This window comes from Notolepis coatsorum (genome assembly GCF_963971535.1).
Source record: "Notolepis coatsorum genome assembly, chromosome: 4".
Lineage (NCBI taxonomy): Eukaryota > Metazoa > Chordata > Actinopteri > Aulopiformes > Paralepididae > Notolepis > Notolepis coatsorum.
In genome coordinates this window covers 70092396-70112465 of record NC_140168.1, presented here as the reverse complement: position 1 = coordinate 70112465, position 20070 = coordinate 70092396, and the positions used below count along the sequence as shown (strand labels likewise).

Below are 20070 nucleotides of genomic sequence, written 5' to 3'. Positions count from 1 at the left end.
TTTCTAACTGTTTAGCGTCATCCTCTGAAAGTTTAGGGAGGTTAATTTGATTAAGATATGTGTCAATTTTTTTTGATCGAAGGTCGTTTCTGATTTATACAAGTTGGAGTAGAATTCTTTGAATGTCGCGTTTATTTTTTCAGGGTCTGTAACAAGTACTTGTTGTGCTCTAATGGTAGTTATATCTGCAAATTTTGCATTAACTCTTAATCGCATAGCTAATAGGTGACTTGGTTTGAAACCTTGAGAGTACTGCTGTTGTCTTGTGCTACGTATTTGTATTTCAGAATGTAGTCTATTATGGCGTTAATCTCTTTTTTTAGTACATTCACTTGATTTTCCAGTTGAATCGAGTTGTTGTATTGTAAATAATTAAATAACGTTGAGTAAAGCGTTTCCAGTTCAGCCAGTTTTGAGCATCGATTCTTGTGCATTTGGAGGAAAAGCTATCAGTGAAATCCTTGATCATTCCCTTTACCGACATCCATAATATTCTGGGGTCCTGCACCGAGTTTGCATTCCTCCGTAGGAATACTGTAAGAGCTTCTTTGAGTTGTGTAATGAATTCCTTGTTATTAAGCAGCATCGAGTTAAATCGCCATTTGGGGCTCGGGAAGATAGTATACCAAATGTTCCTTTTAGGAGTAAATAACAGTGATCTGATAATGCATTGGGTATCATTTCCACATCATAGTTATCAAATAGTCTCGGGGATGCAAAAACATAATCTATTCTGGATAATGTGTTATGTCTCGCAGATCGACAAGAGTACTTTCGGGTTGTGGGGTTAAGTGATCGCCATAAGTCATTTACACCTGTAATCTTCGACCAATCCTTTAATGCATTAGATGAATTCTTTTGTTCGTTGGAAAAGGAGAGGTAAGATTTGTCCATCCTTGGATTCCAAATGGCATTAAAATCTGCACCAATTATAAATGAGTAATCGGGAAGGTCTAACATTGCTTTGGTAAGTGTAGTGAAGAAACCCACTTCGTACAAATTTGGGGCGTATACCGCTACCAACGCTATTTTCCTGTTCTTGTGTACAATCTTAGCTATAGTTATCCGACCATCTGCATCAGACCATACTCCCTTCAATTCAATATTCAACTTCCGTCTAACGACTATGGCAACACCCCGAGTTCTCGTTCCAAAGGAAGAGTGACTAATGTTATGATATGTGTTGTCCGCTAACGTATCTATGTCTTTCTCTAAAATGTGCGTTTCGCTTAGCAGAGCCACGTCAACCTGTTCTTTTTTCATCAGTGTGAGCACGCTTTTGCATTTGTGTTGATTATTTATTCCCCCAGTGTTCCAGATCATTATATTCAAACTAGCCATAATCTATACATGTTGTTGTGTAGTTGTTGGTAATCTGGAGTGCGAAGCTACAATAGATATACATCCAACTATTGAGGTCCCGTTGAGAGCCGAGCTTAAAAACATACATATATACAAATAAAAATCCCCTAATCCCCCCTCCCACCGAGAGTCGTACAGGACTGTGTTCCATAGACACATCCTACGCATATGACTCCCTTCCTTAAGCAACCGGGTTGCCCAAAATGAGCTTTGTAACCCTACTCTTCCTATGCTAATTGCCATAGGATCTAAAACTTTCATTCTAATTCAATAGAATGTCGCTTTTGGTCTTGCGCCTTCCCATTAACCCTTAGGAGTCAATGGGGCGTATTGCTCCCGTGGGCGGAGAACAAAATAATTAGAATGTCTTCTAAATGCTCTAAACGTACATATTTTCAGAAATCGATAAAAATAGAAAAATTACAATTTTGAGTGCTTTGAGATGTACTATACATGTCTCATTACTTGCTAAACATACTACGACTTGTAAATACGTTTAATTCTTGCTAGATGGTATGCTTGTAATTATTTCCGTTTGCGAGAGAACTACAGCGCGTCACGAAACACACATACACGCACGCGCGCACACATATGACACAAGAGAAGCGTGTGCGCTGTGAATAGGTGTTAGACCCCCGCGCAGAGGTGAGAGGTATCAGAGACTCGCTACCCCCCATCCAAATTCTAAACAACAGATCGGCATCGGCTTTTCATAATATGTATGAATTATCTCTTGCAATAATATCCACGGGACACTGAGCTGCTTCGCAGAATAATGTGGTGTGCGTGTATGTGTGTGTGTGCGCTGAGACGCAGCGTCGAGACGAAACTTGTGTCGAGTCTGCTTCTATGTATGCTTCTTCAGCGCGTCCTGCATTATTATTATTATTATTATTATTATTATCATTCTCTAGAATACACGGGACCCGACGGAACGTTAATGTCGAGTCTGCTTCTATGTATGCTTCTTCAGCGCGTCCTGCATTATTATTATTATTATTATTATTATTATTATTATTATTATTATTATTATTATTATTATTATTATTATTATTATTATTATTATTAATTATTATTATTATTATTATCATTCTCTAGAATACACTGGACCCCGACGGAACGTTAATTTATGTATTAAAAGTAGTCTAACATGCTTTTCATCAACATAACTGGCAGAGACAGAGTGCGTGTGTGTACGAGTTATGAGTTATCTCGCAGTTCATTCAAGCGCGCATCACAGTGATGACAGCTCTCTAGAGAAAGGTGCGCTCACAGGGGCGTAGCTGGAGATTCTGCGCCCCATGAAAAGAATCAATTTGTGGGCCCCCAATCTATTAAAAAAATGTGGGGCCCCCAATCTATAAAAAAATTTGGGGCATTTGCTGGGCCCTTGGAATCATCCTACCCCCCCCCCCCCCCCCCCCAGCTACTCCCCTGCACACACACACACACACACACACTCTCTCTCTCTCTCTCAAACAGAGAAATCAAAAGAAATCAGTACATTACCTTGTATTACTATTGTAATCCAAAAGCGATATATAGGGTTGTTCATTGTACAATACAATTGATACAGTTGATGTTTCTTGTTGATTATTATTCTCTATGTGTATATGAGCATTTTTTCAATACCCAACTATGTAGTGGCCGCTTGTCGCTAGGCTAGGCCTCCTGCTGGGTCCATTCACTGGAATAACAAAGGAATGACTGGGCCTTTGCTCCAGGTGTGAAATGGTTCTAATGACAATGATCACATTGAATTCTGGGAGTGTAGTTCTCTCATCAGATAGCTGAATGAACTTGGATCTAGTTCAAGTCCTATACTGAAAAGTTGTTAGGATTTTACTAGAATGTTTGATAGGACATTGATTGAAAACTATCGTCTCAAATTTGACAATTGATGGCTTATTTTGAAGGTATGAATCTGTAATTTTACATTATGTAACAAAAAAAAAAGAGAATATTCTGAGAAGGTGGAGCTAGAAACTTTAGACTTCAAGGATAACAATAGTGTGAAAAATGAAAAATATACCTTCATTGATATATTCATTTGAACCTTCTACTAACTTATGTTGGAACCATCAGAAAAAGGAAAAGAGTGGAGAAAAATACTAACACCATAAAAAAAATCAAAAAGAAAAAAGTGAGAATTCAAATAAAACTCATCAGAAAAAAGAAAAGAAATTGAATAAAGAGAAAAACAGAGACTTTTAGAGCTACATTATGCAAATCTCTAAATCAGTGTAGTAATTATTTAAAATATTAGAATAACATTGTCATGCTTATACCTTTAGATGTGGCTGATGTTTTTTTAAAGCCTTATTAAACTTCCGTCATTAGATCATATGTTTATACATACCGGATGTTAATGTTAAAGTTACAGGCCTTCGTTGTAGGAGTGCATTATATTCTAGAAGGTTGTAGAATACCCTTGTAAATTCGTAAACACTGCTGTTATTTTCCAGAATGATCTTCCTACCCAGGAGTCATGACTACTAGTATTTTCCGGAATATTCCATTGTGCCCCGAGGAGTCGAGAGAGGAGTCCAGAATATTCCAGAATGTTCCCAATGTCAATATTGGATTATTGTCTCCTCAGAGACCAGAAGTCTATAAATATAATGCCTTACGATCCGTATTAAACACCTTGTGCCTCAGTGTTGCCAGCATGCATATCATCTGTTGCTTTTGTTGAGCCGTGGTAAAGTCATTCTAATAAAAGTACTAAAATACAAAGAGGAAAAAAAATTGAGAAAAAGAGAAAGATGAGTAGGCTTATCTGATTCGAGCCTATGTTGCGTCCGGCCCCGGGGGACCAGATCCATGTTGCTTCATGTATTCCTCTGCGTCTTTAGGCGTGCGTAATCCGTGCCTAATACCATCTTTCCCCAAGATGGATAGTAGTGCCGGGTACTTAAGGCTTGGTTTAAAACCTCTCTTGTACAATCTCTGCATCACATCCTTGTAGGGGACACGCTGAGCGATGGCCTCCTTGCATAGATCTTCGGAGATAGATACTGAATTATCACCATATTTCAGTTTCCCCCTTTGATTGCGCGCCCCTCTGATGATGGCGTCTCTTATTTATGTCTTGCGCAGAGTAGCAATGATAACCCTCGGACCGTTGCCTCTTTGGTCTCGTGTACCGACTCTGTAACATTGGTCCACTATCGGCGCTGTGGGTAGGGTGTGGTTACCTAGAATATCTGCTAACACAGTTGGAAACATGTCGTCTGTGCAATTGACTGATTCATCCAGTCCCACAATACGGATATTATTTCTCCGGTAGTAACGTTGGATCTCGAGCCGCCTCTCCATTGCTTCCTCTTCGATGTCTTGTATTTTCTTCCGAAACGCTTCTTCCACCTGTTTTATCTCCTTCGTTAACTCTGTAAATCCATCGTTAACGGTCTTCTCGTTCTCTTGGACCACCAGTGTAATTCCTAGCACCGTATTCTCCACTGCAGTGATTCGCCCGGCCTGTACAGCGGCCGCTTTTATAACCTCTTCGAATTTAGCATCGATGTGTGATTTGAATTCATCGATGTGTACTTTGAATTCATCAATGTGTAATTTGAAAGCGACCATCTGATCCTTCCCTACTTGTATCTGATCTTTTATCAGGTTAGTCAGAGAATTGAAGTCGGGTTGTGTAACTTCACTGCTTGTGTCAATTGACGTTGTAGGTGCATTAGGGTACACAGTGGGTTTGATGGAAATTTTCTTCTCAAGTTCCCCTGCTTTATCTCTCACTGTGTTTTTCCCCGCCGTTACCGTTATGTTGTCGTCTGCTGTCACCCTCTCGGGGCCTGTCGTCGTTGGTCCCGGTATATTCTCCACTATTGTCTCCCCGACGGGGCCAGTCAACAACGGCACTGTTGTACTGGCGACAGCTGTATCCTTCGAACGTGTCAAAACCTGCGCCGTTGGAATGTCGGCTCCGAGTCTCTTTCCACTCTTTTTCTTGTCTTTAGGTTCCATGTTGAATCTTTATGTCTTTTGATATAGTTAGTAGAAGGTCTTATTTAATATATACAATGTGGTTTAATCTCATTAGTGTTGTTAAAATAAGGTTTTTAAACGAAATTAACGTTGACGGGAGCGGAGCTGTAACCAAACGCGCCTGCTACATACTGCTGTCAAACCGGAAGTTATCATGTACTTTATATATAAATACATGGTTCCCAAAGTTTCAAGGCGCGACCCGAAATAACGTGTCAGAGAGGCTTGGAGGCTATATACAGTTTCACTGTTAATCAGGTTTTAATCTTTGGACAGAACGGAAATAGAACACTTTCTAAGCATTGTTGATAAATGAGGGCCCAGCTTGCTAGCCCTGCAATCAAGCCACCTAAAGGAACCTTTGCAAAGCTGAAGGAGGCCTGCAGATCAAGAGAAGAAGAGACAAGGAGGCTCTTTGGTGGTGAATTCACAGGTAAATCTAGTTAATATAATTTCAAAGTTATTCAATGTTTTAGACGCAGGCAACTTTCGTCTTACCAGATTCTCGATACAGTGATGTTCAATTATTCATTTTATAAGTGAATTGATTTGACAGTGCTAATTTAGTTTTGGTAAAACTATTCATTTCAATCACAGGTTTACCAGAAGCCCTGTCAAGAAAGGATGGAGACATTTATCACAGCCAAAAGTCTCAAATCCTGAAGGACATCGGAGTACAAGTTCAATCTATAGCCTCAGAGGGACTTGTGATAGATCTATCTGTGCAAGTACGAATCCTGGCAAAGTCTCTCACCAAAGGCATGACATTCCGGGACTTTGTCATCAAGGTGTTGAACAGCGTTGCCAAGATTGGTCATGAGAAGGGAGCAAATCGTATTGACATTGTGGCTGACCTCTACCAGACTATGAGCATTGAGACAGTGACTATAAATAATCTGGGGTCAGCAGGTAGTTCACAGATGGCCTTCAGCGAGAATGACACTGTGCCGGAATCTAAGCAATTCTTTGAAGGTTTTCTGTCTAATCAAGACAACAAGGTAGCCCTGAATTTAATGTTCGCCAGGATTGCTAAGGAACATGCATGGAACTGGAGCAAGGAGTTCAGCATCACCTACGGCAGGAAGATCCTTGCAAACGTTGGCGAAAATGTTGAGATCCAGCTTTATGACCGCATAGAGATGCTTGAGGAGGCTAACAACTGCATCATTTTCCATGTGATGGACATGCTAAACAAGGGGATCAAGTCAGTTACGGTTCGAACAGTCAACTCCGATGTAGTTGTCATCCTACTAGGGTTCACTACAAAGTTCCTGTCAGTATGTTGTGATTTGCAACTTCGTCAACTTTGCTGTTCCGGACAAATGCCAGTTATACTCAATCACAGAAGCACACAAGAAGCTTGGTGGAGATGTGGCTGATGCCATGCCTGTGTTCCATTCTTTCAGTGGCTATGATTCTGTGAGTGCCTTCTTTGGCCACTCAAAGAATGCTCAATTCAAAGCCTGGATGAACCACAGTAAGTTGCTGCCCTAGAATCGAGACTGTTAAGAACAGCATGGAAGTTATTGAACCCTGGGTAATGAGCTGGTACAACAAGGCTGGACTGTACGACTGTGCAAGTAGCCTATAGATGGACTCAGATTCCAGCTGTTCAAGCACTCAGTTAAAGAGGAGCTGCGAGACCTGCCCCCAAGCCAGGATGCACTTCTACAGCATCTGTTGAGAGATACAGTCCAGGCAGGATGGCTGTGGGGGAACAGCCTTCTACAACTCCCTTGTTCCCCGGTTGTTGAATGGGGATGGACTACCGATGGGGAGAAACTCTTCGTCAAGTGGAGCACAGTTTCCGCAGGAGACACATTGTCTCAGGTAACAGGGGTGTGTAGTTGCAGATCTAATAAATGCACCTCATGTTCTTGTGCTGGCAGGGGGATGAAATGTCTAATTTATTGCAAGTGCCTCAGCAAGTGTTTGAATCCTGTGTGATGGGATGTGTGATGTGTTCAAATAAAGTTTTTTTGGACTTCAAGTGGTTTGCTTTGTTTCTTGGGTGGTTGTTGGGGTCCTCATCTTATAACAAAGCCTCAACCTAAACACTAGTATGCCCCATGAGTAGATTTAGAACTTTGGCCCAAACTAACTGCATGGCCTTCATGAGCAGATTTGGCTGAAGTGGATTGGGCGCTGATCAATTCAGAGATAAAAAAAGGTTTTTCATGAATATCTCAAAAAGTAAAGGTTTTAGGGCATATGTTTGTTCATAACACTAATATAAATGTGGTATTTCCGCAACCTTCTAGCCCAAAATCAACTCTCTGCGACCTCCAGGAGCCGAGATACAAAATTGCAGATCTAAGAAGTGGGCGTGGCCGTTTCAGAGACTTCGCCTACCTAATTTTTTGGGCTCCTTGCATTTTTTTCTTTATTGGACCCTAAATGAACAGAAAAACATTGGCTCAAATGTTAATCATAATTTGCAGCCTTGACCCCATATTTGCCCCAAACTGACCAGACTATAATGGGATCTAGACTGTGAGAATTATTTCAGGAAGCGAGCTGGCATTTCTTTGCGAGGGTGTGGCCATGCAGGTTATCCAGCTAACTGAACTAAACCCTGCTGCGGAGCAGGTTCAAACTTTTCAATCTGTTGCCATGGCGACTCAGGCCCTGTCCACGCGATCACGGGTATTAATGACACAGAAGTTTTGAAAAAAATAAACCTCTGTCCACACAGGTAAATAACCGCGTATAACCACGTACTCACGGCGGCTGGAAAACCAGCAACCGATACATGTAGTACAATGCCAAAGCAGTAGGCGGCGATGTTGTTCAGACATGAAGGCCATTTCAACCAATCAGAAAAGGTTGAACGCTCACTACACTTCCTGCTTAAAAACTACAAAGCCGCCATCTTTAAATACCTTGCGTTAGCCATTTAGCCAATGTAGCATATCTTTTTCAGCAAAGAAAGTGCAATAAAAGTGCAATAAACAAACGGATACATTCACTGTGTTCTGCCTCTCATTTGTTGATGAAACAAAACCAACAGCAACACAATTTACCACCAAGAGCGGATAGTTTAGTCTCACAAAAGAGCTCCGGTGTTGTTAGCTACATGCTAATGTGAATGGCATTCTATAGTAAGCATCGAGGCTAGCTGAGGCTAGCTGAGGCGATTTTGTTAGCTTACATGCTAACGTAATAATGTGGTAACGTTACCGCTAGTAGGATGAATGGATGCAAACGTTATTTAACACATTGCAGAATGGGTACAATACAATACGGCTCAATACAAACAATTGTTAAGGGGATGCAGTCTGGACTGGGTTCCTTATAACAATAACTTGACAACACATGAGTTTTGTTTAGCCGCAGCTACATGTTTACTCTGAGCGTCAGGTCAGGAATGTGACAACAGACATCAGTCGATCACAACACTCTTCAACACAGACGATACGTTTCGAACAAAAGTTTGTTACAATCATTTTCATATAACGCTACTTGGGACAGCTCTGCTCTAATCTCTCTACCCCGCGCTCGGTTGCTAACTTGCTATTGTTTGCGACAGTCTGCCGTGAACATGGGAAATAATTGCGACAGCTCTGCTGTAAACACTGGGAATAACCTCGGTTGCTATGCCCACACGCACCCACTGCAACCGGGATGTGCGCAAAACTTCAAAGACCGCGGTTGCAGTGTAGCAAAACTTCAAAGACCGCGGTTGCAGTGTAGCAAAACCCCGGTTGTGTGTGCCCGAACAGTGCAACTGCGCACATACAATCATGGTTACATTAAATCCAGCGCTCGTGTGGACGGGGCCTTAGAAAATCTGACGTCGGGGAACAGAAATGTCTGGCTTAAGTCAAGCTATGCTGAAAATTATCCGGCGTTGAGCTGTACTGTACTGTACCCATTCTGCAATCTGTTAATAAAGTTTTCAATCGGGGAGCTCCAGTAGCTCACCACGTACCGCGAGTGCTATTTCAGCGCCGTGGACAACCGTGCTCGTCACGGATCTGGGGCTGAGCGCGTTCGAATCCCGGACGGCAGCCGTGCCTTTCCCAGAGTGTCTTCCCCCCCATCTGAACCCTTTCAGCCTGCTTCTGTCGGTCGAACTTGACCAAGTATGAATGCGATGAAAAAGCGATAAACGCTAAAAGAACCAGCTGACTGGTCAAAGTTTAAAAAAAATAAAAAATAATTCAATCAATCAATCAATCAAGCCTACTCTACTGGTTATGGCGAATAAAACGTTCTATTATTCTAACCTGTCTCGAAACGCGAGGCATGACTAGCTGGCTCGGCTGTAACGGGTCTGTCTGCTGTCTGCCGTGACTCTGAGCTGACCGTGGGGTTGCTAACTTTCCAACAATGTATTGGTTGCTCGGCGAAAAATGCAGCCCACAATACATAGACTTGTGGCCCGCGAAGTGACGGCATCCCGCGACTAGATCGCAGTGTACATCATCAGTGTTTATTACGGCGATTCCAACAAGTCGAATTGAAAAATATGATGCCAAAATGTCCAGGTAAAGAAAAGTTGACGCATTGTGTGCAGCCATGTGTTTTTGTAAATGCTCAAATCTGTCACACATGTTCTTAGCAGTTCACAATTGTTGGTTGCATTTGCAGTATAGTTCTGCCCCTCTTGACTGTGACAAAAAAGTTAATGTCATAGCTTGTATTTGATTATATTTTTATTTGTTATTTACTTGAATAGTTTGACCATTGATTGCTGAGTAATTCTTAATCTTAACCTGATAAATTAAAATGATTTATGTTAAAATAACAAAGCAATAGGCTAACATATTTTTATATCTGCAAATGCGTAATATTTGTAACTTGAATAAATACAGAAACATTGTTATTTAACAATATGTAAAGGAGTAATTACATTACTTTACATTACATTACATTTACATTTATACTGTCTTACAGTTACAACTGGCCCTTTGAGGGCAACCATAATGCTGAATTGGCCCCTTAGTGCCGGGGCCTCTGCTACATAGATATAAATAGATATGGAGGGGAGAGAACAGATGGTGGAGGTAAACGGTACCCTATCCCCCCCCCTCACAGTCAGCTGTGGTGTTCCACAAGGAAGCATACTAGGACCGGTACTGTTCCTAATTTATGCAAATGACATGTCGTCAGCTTGTGAATGCAACTTGCTCCTGTTTGCGGACGACTCAGCCCTGCTGGTCTCTGACAAGAACAAGTTACAGGTTGAAAAAACCCTCAGCTCGGAACTAGGCAAAATCTGCATATGGCTCGCTGATAACAAACTATCATTACACATGGGCAAAACAGAGTCCATTCTCTTCGGTTCAAATAACAAACTCAGCAAGACCGACGGCTTCTCAGTTACAGTGGGTGACAAGATTGTCACAAGGAAAGAAGAAATTACCTACCTGGGTTCCATCCTAGAGGCAAATCTTTCCTGTGACAAAATGGCATCCAATGTAATAAAAAAAGTCAACCAACGAACTTGATTCTTGTACCGGATCTCCTCTCTGGTAAACAAGAATACCCCGAAGACTCTGGCAGGAGCACTCATTCAAGGGTACTACGACTATGCTTGCACCTCATGGTACCAAAGCACCTCAAAGGCGCTAAAAACAAAATTACAAACATCTCAAAACAAACTGGTCAGACTACTGCTTGACCTTACTCCTAGAACCCACCTCACCCCTGCCCACTTTGACAACCTAGGATGGCTTAGAGTAGACGACAGAGTACAGCAACTTGCAATGGGCCTGGTCTACAAGATACACTACACGACCAAGGTACCCATGTACATGTCAAAATACTTCCCAAAGGTCAGTGAATACCACGATCACAACACCAGAGGGAGCTCCACAAATCATGTTAAACCCATATTCGGCTCAAACAAGGGACTAAACACGTTTCGCAATTATGCCACATCAATGTGGAATGCCCTACCCAAAGCTGTAAAGGAATGTGAATCAGTACCCACTTTCAAAACCACTCTCAAAGAACACCTACAGGAGACTGCAATTCAAAACTGGCCCCTGTAAATGTCCTAACCCAACCCCCTCCAATGTACAGTAAATGACCAAGTATGGTTTTGTCAATATTCCAATGTACAGTTGTACAAGGAGGTTTTCCCACGAGAATGCACGCCTGGTTGCGTCTATTATGGAGAGAGAGGCGGGGGGTCTCATCTCCATGTACAGTAGCCGATTAGAAGACACACAACAACAGACAGACAGCTCAGTGATTGAAACCTACGTGTTTGTGCGACCATGTCGACCTGAACAATGGGGGATAATAATAAGAACGAGCCGCCTCGGGGGCCTGGAGGGAGGATACCGCAGGCGGAAGACGGCCGCTGCTGCTGGAGCTGGACCGAGTCATGTTTGTTTAACCTTTATTTACCCAGGGTAGGTTCGCTGAGCACAGATGCTCTTTTTCAGCTACGCCCTGCTTCACATTCACACAGTTCCATTCATACCTGGGAGCTGCCCAGTACAACCACAGTCTGACACCATTGGCCACTGAGCAACTCCACTGGAGTTGGGGGTTAAGTGCCTTGCTCAAGGGCACTTCAGCGGCAGATTTTTCCTGCCGTTCCCGGGGATCGAACCGGCGACCTTCCGGTCACAAACCCGCTTCTCTAACCATTAGGCCACCGCTGCCTCAGGCGAGAGCGTAAAGGGGGGCGTAATAGCATAGGTCAGTGGCCAATCAGAGCGCAAAACGGGAACCCGGAAACACGAACGCGTTGGTAAAAGCATACACGCCCCCCCCCCCCCCCCCCCCCCCCCCCACCCTCTCAACCCCACCCCACCTACCCAACCTCCTCCAATGTACAGTTTCTACGTCAAATGTATATACTCTCTTTTCTGGACTCTTTTTGTATCACAAACAGTACTGTATTTGCAAATCTGGTATGTTATAAATGTATAGATGTAGCAGTACTGTCTATCTGTATGTCGTGTATGTCATATATGTTATGATGAATTGAAAATGGGGGACCCTGATGTAAACAAGACGAAAGTCTTTCTCTGGTCTGCAATCCCTTAACAATTGTATGTATTGAGCTGTGCTGTACGCTTGTATGCTTTCTACAACGCAGTTCGGCGATTTGCAAATCTGATTGGCCAGGTCATTTCTGGTCATGTGACATGTACGCCCAATCGTGGGACCGCCAGTGTCTACACTGGTTAAGCTTAGGCGCTCTTTCGAAGTTGGTTATGGTTAGAGTTTGTCTTAGAGCATGGCGATAGAACGCCTGCCCTTCTTTCGACGGTTATGCTTAGGCACTCTTTCGAAGTTGGTTAAGGTTAGAGTTTGTCTTAGAGCATGGCGATAGAACGCCAGGTGCTTTGCAGGCTGTTCGACGCGGAAATGGGCAAAGACACAGCTTGTCACGCTATTGGGCGCACATGTCACATGACCAGAAACGTCAGTGGCCAATCAGATTCGCAAATCGCCGAACTGCGTTGTAGAAAGCATACACGCATACTGTACTGTACCCATTCTGCAATCTGTTAATAAAGTTTTCAATCAATCAATCAATCAATCAAAAGACTAGATGGCACAAGGCGGAGTCTCCCGCGTAGTTCACCGGTGGCCATCTTCTGTAGGTGGACTATTCTGGTACGTATTATGGTAGCTGGCAGCTGCTGTAAGTTGAGTGATTTGCACAAACATAAATACACTTAACTCACTGAAATCTTGACGGATTTACAAACGGTTTGGTTTATTACAAATGTTACAAACGCTTGGAAGAATTTGTATTTCATTTAAAAAGAAAATTCATATGAAAGTCCATTATAAGTATGCAGTATGATAACTACATCTCTGACATTTTTAACAAACCAAACGGTTGGAAATTTAGCAAGCTATGGTTTTTCAATAGTATGCACCATTATGGGGGTAGATTTCTATCAAAAATAAACAAACGTAAAAGTAGAATCCACAATTTTACGATTGTGGATTCTGAGGTGTGTGTGTGTGGGTCGTTTTTACGATTGTAGATTCTACTTTTGCGTTTGTTTATTTTTGATAGAAATCTACCCCCATACACCATAGATATGCATGTTATGAGTGGGCGTGCTCCACCTACGCAAGATGGCCGCCATGTGGCAACATCGGTCTCCGTTGGCGAGATGCTTCCAGCTGCAGCTCCGGAGACCAGCGCTTACAAGCCCCGCACATACAAGCCCGCACATAGCAACCCCTCGCTTCCATTGGCTGATTTTGGTCACGTGATTTGGGTCCCACCCAATGGCTGAAGTTCTGCAGACGCCTCTCTGATTGGTTGGGCTCCATTTCTGCAGCCCCCTCTTTGATTGGTTGAGCGAAGCCCCTCTCTGATTGGTTTAGCTCGCCATGCGGTAAAATGCGGATGTTAATGTTATCATCTCAAGAAGATACAAATAAATATACTACCAGATTCGCGTTTATAACGTTATTTCGCGTGACTTCGCGGTTTATTCATAACGTTATGCACATTTCACAACACAGCCAGCTGTCAGAAACTGTACATTGTAACGTTATATGTTTATTCACGTAACGTTATTTCACGTGACGCGTTCAACTTGTTTACACTCCCCACTTACTGAAACTGTACCATGACGCACTCCCCACTTAACCCAGTTAATGCCTTAACTAGACAGTTAACAATATAACATTTAGATTAATTAACCCAGTTAATGCCTTAACTAGACAGTTAACAATATAACATTTAGATTAACACAGTTAATGCCTAACTACACACTTTTCTTCGGCCTCCCCGCAGCGAGCCGTTGTCGACCCCCGAGCTTCATTTTACGACGGGCAACAGAGGTGGGTTGAGCCGCTATACTTGGCCCAGCACGGTTAGCGACTCGCCTGAGTGCGTGTGCACGTTTTGATGCATGGCTGATACCAGAGCGGCCGAAGGTGTGTAGCGCTGACAGCAGCTTGGAGGGATTCCCCTTCAGCTGATTGAAGGTCTTTATCATGGCTTTATCATCACCACCCTCTGTAGAGCCTCTTGCTCTGCCTTTGTGCAGCTGGAGAACCACACAGACTTCACACAGACTGTCTGTACAATACTGCTGTAGGCCTATAATACTTATGTAAATAAGTAAGGCAATTGAAATATATCTGCAGTACAGCTCAATACACACAATTGTTAAGGGGATGCAGACCAGAGAAAGACTTCCGTCTTGTTTACATCAGGGTCCCCCATTTTCAATTCATCATAAATGTACAGTTCCCTCCCCCTTGTATATATTTACTGTATGTCACAAATGTAACAGTACTGCATGGTCTGCATCCCCTTAACAATTGTGTGTATTGAGCTGTACTGCATTCTGCAATCTGTTAATAAAGTTTTCAATCAATCAATCAATCAATCAATCAATCAATCAATCAATCAATCGGTCACTGTACCCATTCTGCAATCTGTTAATAAAGTTTTCAATCAATCAATCAATCAATCAATCAATCAATCAATCGGTCAGGTCACGTGTACCCATTCTACAATCTGTTAATAAAGTTTTCAATCAATCAATCAGGGCCTGTGGTCACGTGTACCCATTCGGCAATCTGTTAATAAAGTTTTCAATCAATCAATCAATCTGTTAATAAAGTTTTCAATCAATCAATCAATGAATCAATGAATCAATGAATCAATCAATCAATCAATCAATCAATCCCGCAGTGCAACGTGACCCAAATCATACGGCAATCTGTTAATAAAGTTTTCAATCAATCAATCCCGCAGTGCAACGTGACCCAAAATCACGTGACCAAAATCAGCCAATGGAAGCGAGGGGTTGCTATGTGCGGGCTTGTATGTGCGGGGCTTGTAAGCGCTGGTCTCCGGAGCTGCAGCTGGGTACTATTGCCGTTGGCCGCCAGCGGCGTGATTACCAAAACAAGCCGCATTTCTCGGAGACGCTCTCTGATTGGCCACTGACGCGTTTGGCCAATCCGTGACGAGCTGTGTCTTTGCCCATTTCCTCGTCAAACAGCCTGCAAACTACCTGGCGTTCTATCGCCATGCTCTAAGACAAACTCTAACCTTAACCAACTTTGAAAGAGTGCCTAAGCTTAACCGTCGAAAGAACTTGCCGTCACGCTCTAAAACAAACTCTAACCTTAACCAACTTCGAAGAGTGCCTAAGCTTAACCACTGTAGAAACAGGCGTCGGCCAATCATAGAACGTCTCCGAGAAATGCGGCTTGTTTTGATAATCACGCCCAGCAGCGCGGGTGAGTCATCTAGTCTTTATATATATATCTATGCTCCGCTACGCCAATGGGTCCGACGGAAGTCACCATGGCGCCATATTGGTCGCGCTAGGAGCCAGGGCGTTATTCAACTGTAGTTGGTGTTGTTGTTTTAAATATATTATTTAATTATGTCTAAAATACGAACGCTGAAAGGTTTGGTCAACGGACGACTCACTGCGGCCACCGAGGAGATATTCTGGATATTTGAAGCGAGCTTTGAAGGATACGAGGGCGAAGTTCTGCGCGCGAGGCAGGAAATCGAGTGCATGAGCGCGCGACTGGATGCTGTTTTGAAACCTGAAATCAAACTATCCAGCGTCAGAGTAGGTCAGTAAAACACGTTATTGCCAAACGTTGTTTTTTTTGCAATGTGACCTCAGTCTGAACAATCATGCAACTTTTACGTCACTCTAGATTGACACTAGTCACATTTCTTTTTATGTCCATTTTCTTTATTGTTCATTTGAGCATGCTGGTTTTTTTCCCCAAGAGAGGCCAGTCCACACCGGAATCTGATATTGGCCACAAATAATATATGAACAGTAAAAAAAAATCTGATCTGAGCAATACATCATAATTGAGCACGAATGCTTGCAGTGTGATTTTAGCCAAGTTTTATGTCAATGTATTTGTCTTGTTTTGGAACTTCTGGTTTAGACAATGTCATAACAGAGCATTCACCCCACAAACATGTCCGAGGTCTATATCTCATGAGATTTCACTTATCTAACAGTCTATATGTTTTCACCTTCTGGGCAGTGATGGGCATCATGGGTGATAGTGATACAACTCCTATGCTCAAATGCACGTAAAGATAGGCTAGTTAAACATGTAGTTATACCAACAAATCCCTATTGTTGTTAAAGGGGACATGCATTGCTATTCCTTTCACTATTTGGGCAACTTTACACAATTCCTGTGAGTCTATGGAACACATCTGTAATTTTTTTTAATTCATTGTTTTATATTTTTAATCAAGTACTCAAAAGCAAAAATGTTCAACCTGCAGGTTTTCATGCTGTTTTTGCTGGGCTCCGCCCATAAGCGCTTTGAGTGACAGTCACCCACACAGTCTGCGACTGGCAGACAGAGATAGACAGGGTGTCCGCGGGACCTTAAAAAGTCTTAAAAAGTCTTAAATTCAACTATCAACTATTAAGGCCTTAATTTGTCTTAAAATGTCCTAAATCCGACTTTCGGAGGTCTTAAAAACATGCCATGTCATCTTATGTTTCATTGTGAAATCTGGGGGGAAACTATTATTAACGGGAGATAAAGTCAGGCTTTTTTTTTTCTTTCACGCAAACGGTACGCAGTGGGGCGGAACCAATTTATGGTCCTTAATGTGTGTCGCCGTCGGGAGCTATTTCAGAACACCGGAGCATAGGTAACACGTTATTCAAGCCGTAGCGATAACGCTGACGTTTAGTTTAGTTTAATTGATTTGTATTTATTTGCACTCGTTAATTTAACATGGGAAAGTGCAAATTTAATGAGAACTGGCTCGAAAACCCTCTGTTTGCACCGTGGTTGGTCCCAGTGAAAGTACGAGGCCCGCTGCAAACTCTGCAAAAAGGATTTTAAACTGGGAACGATGGGAATAAAAGCAGTCGAGTCACACATGCACAGCGCTAAGCATGTTTACCTCTGCAAAAACCCGCCTGCAGACAACTTCAATATCAAATTTATTTTCGACGCCGTCCACATCAACTGCTCAGGGACAGGTAGGTCTACCACCAATTACATCTGCACCTGTCCGGGTAACGTTCGGCTCCACGCCAACCCTTGAAGCTGAGGTACTGTGGGTTCTAAATACGGTCGCAAAGCATCAGTCCTACAATGGAAATGAGGGACTAGGAGAGGTGTTTCAAGCGATGTTCCCTGACTCTGTTAGGATCTATGCGTAACAGTACTGTATATTTGCATATCATGTATGTCACAAATGTAACAGTAATATATACCTGTATGTCATGTATATCCCTATGCCATAAATGTCATGTATGTTGTGCATGTCATAAATGTCACTATGAATTGAAAATGGGGGACCCTGATGTAAACAAGACAAACGTCTTTCTCTGGTCTGCATCCCCTTATTATTGTGTATTGAGCTGTACTGTATTGTACCCATTCTGAAATCTGTTAAATAAAGTATTCATTCAACCAAACCACAAAAACAAAACAACTGGATGAATGAAAACTTTATTTAACAGATTGCAGAATGTGTACAATACAGTACAGCTCAATACACACAATAATAAGGGGATGCACACCAGAGAAAGACGTTTGTCTTGTTTACATCAGGGTCCCCCATTTTCAATTCATATTGACATACACAACATAGAATAGATAGAATAGAAATACTTTTATTATCCCGTGGGAAATTTGACACTGCAAATCGCTCAACATTTAAACATTTAGACAGGACAGGTCACAAATTAGAATAATAACACAAATCAATCAAGTTGCCTAGGATAAGAGTAGAGTAAAATAGAATAAAAATGAAATAAAATATACAGAAATAAATAGAGTAAAAACATACATGACATCATGACATACAGGTATATACTGTAGTACTGTTACATTTGTGACATACGATATGCAAATAATATACAGTACTGTTACCCAGAGATCATAACAGAAAATATTATATATATATATGATGGGGATGAGACTGTACATTAGGAGGAGGGGGGGGGGTTGGACATTTACGGTGGCCAGTTTCGAATTGCAGCCTCCCGTAGGTGCTCTTTAAGAGCGGTTTTGAATGTGGGCAGGGGTAAAGTGGGTTTTAGGAGTGAGGTTAAGCAGTAGTCTGACCAGTTTGTTTTGTGATGTTTGTAATCTTGTTTTTAGTGCCTTTGAGGTGCTTTGGTAGTACCATGAGGTGCAGGCATAGTCGTAGTACCCTTGAATGAGTGTACTGAGAGTACCCATGATTTTTGCCATTTTGTTATCGTGAAATTGGTATTAAATTTAATTCTGAGTGGCATTAAAAAGTCTTAAAAAGCCTTAAATCTGACTGGGCTAAACCTGCAGATACCGAGATTGATGGGGATACTAATTAATTTCGCCACGGGGGGCATAATCCCACGGGACAATGCATTGGTAACTTGTTTCAAATGACAATATATACCTCTGTGAATATTATTGCACAGATCGGAACACGGGCGTGGGAGCCAGAGCATGTGAGCGGAGCGAGGAGTGGAGCGGGTGGATTTTGAAGTGAGCGCGGAGTGGGTTTTAAAATGGGTCAGAGTGATTTCCGGAGCGAGAGCTGTCAGCCGCTCCGAGCCGCTCAGTGCAGACGACCACGGATACACACGGTGGTTTAAACGTATGTAATATACATGTGTCAGGGAACAAACTTAACTTTTTGATTTACCAGCCATTTGGCTGGTAGATTTTAAAAACTACCAGCCAGGCAGATTTTTTACCAGCCAAAAATTATAAATAGCTTTTTAGTATATCGCCATGTGTTATTATTACTATAATACTCTCATATGCTATTTTCAATTAATATCATAAACAACATAAGGAATATTAGCATAATTGAGTGGACTGAAGGAATGAGTCAGCATTAATAGTTTTAAATGCAAATAATTTATTGAAACATAGAAATGGGGTCGGTTGGGACACACACACACACACACACACACAATGGGGGACCCTGATGTAAACAAGACAAACGTCTTTCTCTGGTCTGCATCCCCTTAACAATTGTGTGTATTGAGCCGTACTGTATTGTACCTAGAGCTGCCGCGGTTACCGCATTACCGCTGTATCGCTGTTACATCATGCCCACCTCAGAGTTAGGCTGAATACCGCATCACCGCTGTTTTTTATAATAATAATAATAAGAAGAAGAAGAAAGGGTCGGGGGGGTAACCGCCGGGCGCTACCACCCCTGCCCGCGACACAGAGTGAACGGCGCACGACCAGAGGGGAGACTTCGAATCCCCCCGCCTCTCCCAGTGAGGGAGAGGGTAGTTGGGAACCGCGGCGGCGCGCGAGGGGCCGGAGCCACACCGCGCTCAGGTTTTATGGTTCTCGTTAAGTCGGGCTCGCCCGGTCTTCCCCGGCCGCGGCTCACCCATCCTTTCGGGGGGGATCCGCACACCGGTCGGGACAGAGCCCAGGGGACTACAGGTATTCACTCTTGGTCGACGGGAAGGGGAGAGAGGCGCGCGCCTCAGCTCCTCAATAGACCCGTCCACCATCTACCTCGAGTGAGCCTCACGTTGTACCTCACTGCAAGCGTCAATAAACAGTGTTCACTGTTCAGTAGCCTATGTTGTGGTGATGTTGGTGATGTTGTGTTTCACTTTCAATAACGAATGCGTGCCAATGCCGAATCCCAAACAATATTCATGCTGCAAAGTCATCCTCTAAAGATAGACATTTAGACTAGAGGCAGGCTATATGCTATAAAGAATAGACTACTAAAAATAAAATAAAAAATGCATTCAAACTTTTTTTTTCTTTCTTTCTTCCGGT

General features: G+C 42.6%; 1 protein-coding gene across 1 annotated transcript in view; it reads left to right on the top strand.

The window, feature by feature from the left end:
• Window positions 1–6125: 6125 nt before the first annotated feature.
• The window catches only part of LOC311226549 (uncharacterized protein), a gene marked incomplete at its 5' end in the record, with an annotated part of 109156 nt that continues 95211 nt past the window's right edge, over window positions 6126–20070 (top strand). Inside the window, one exon of the mRNA XM_084311969.1 lies at window positions 6126–6568. Coding sequence (XP_084168095.1) covers window positions 6126–6568 — 443 coding nt within the window. The remainder of the gene's footprint in view (window positions 6569–20070) is intronic.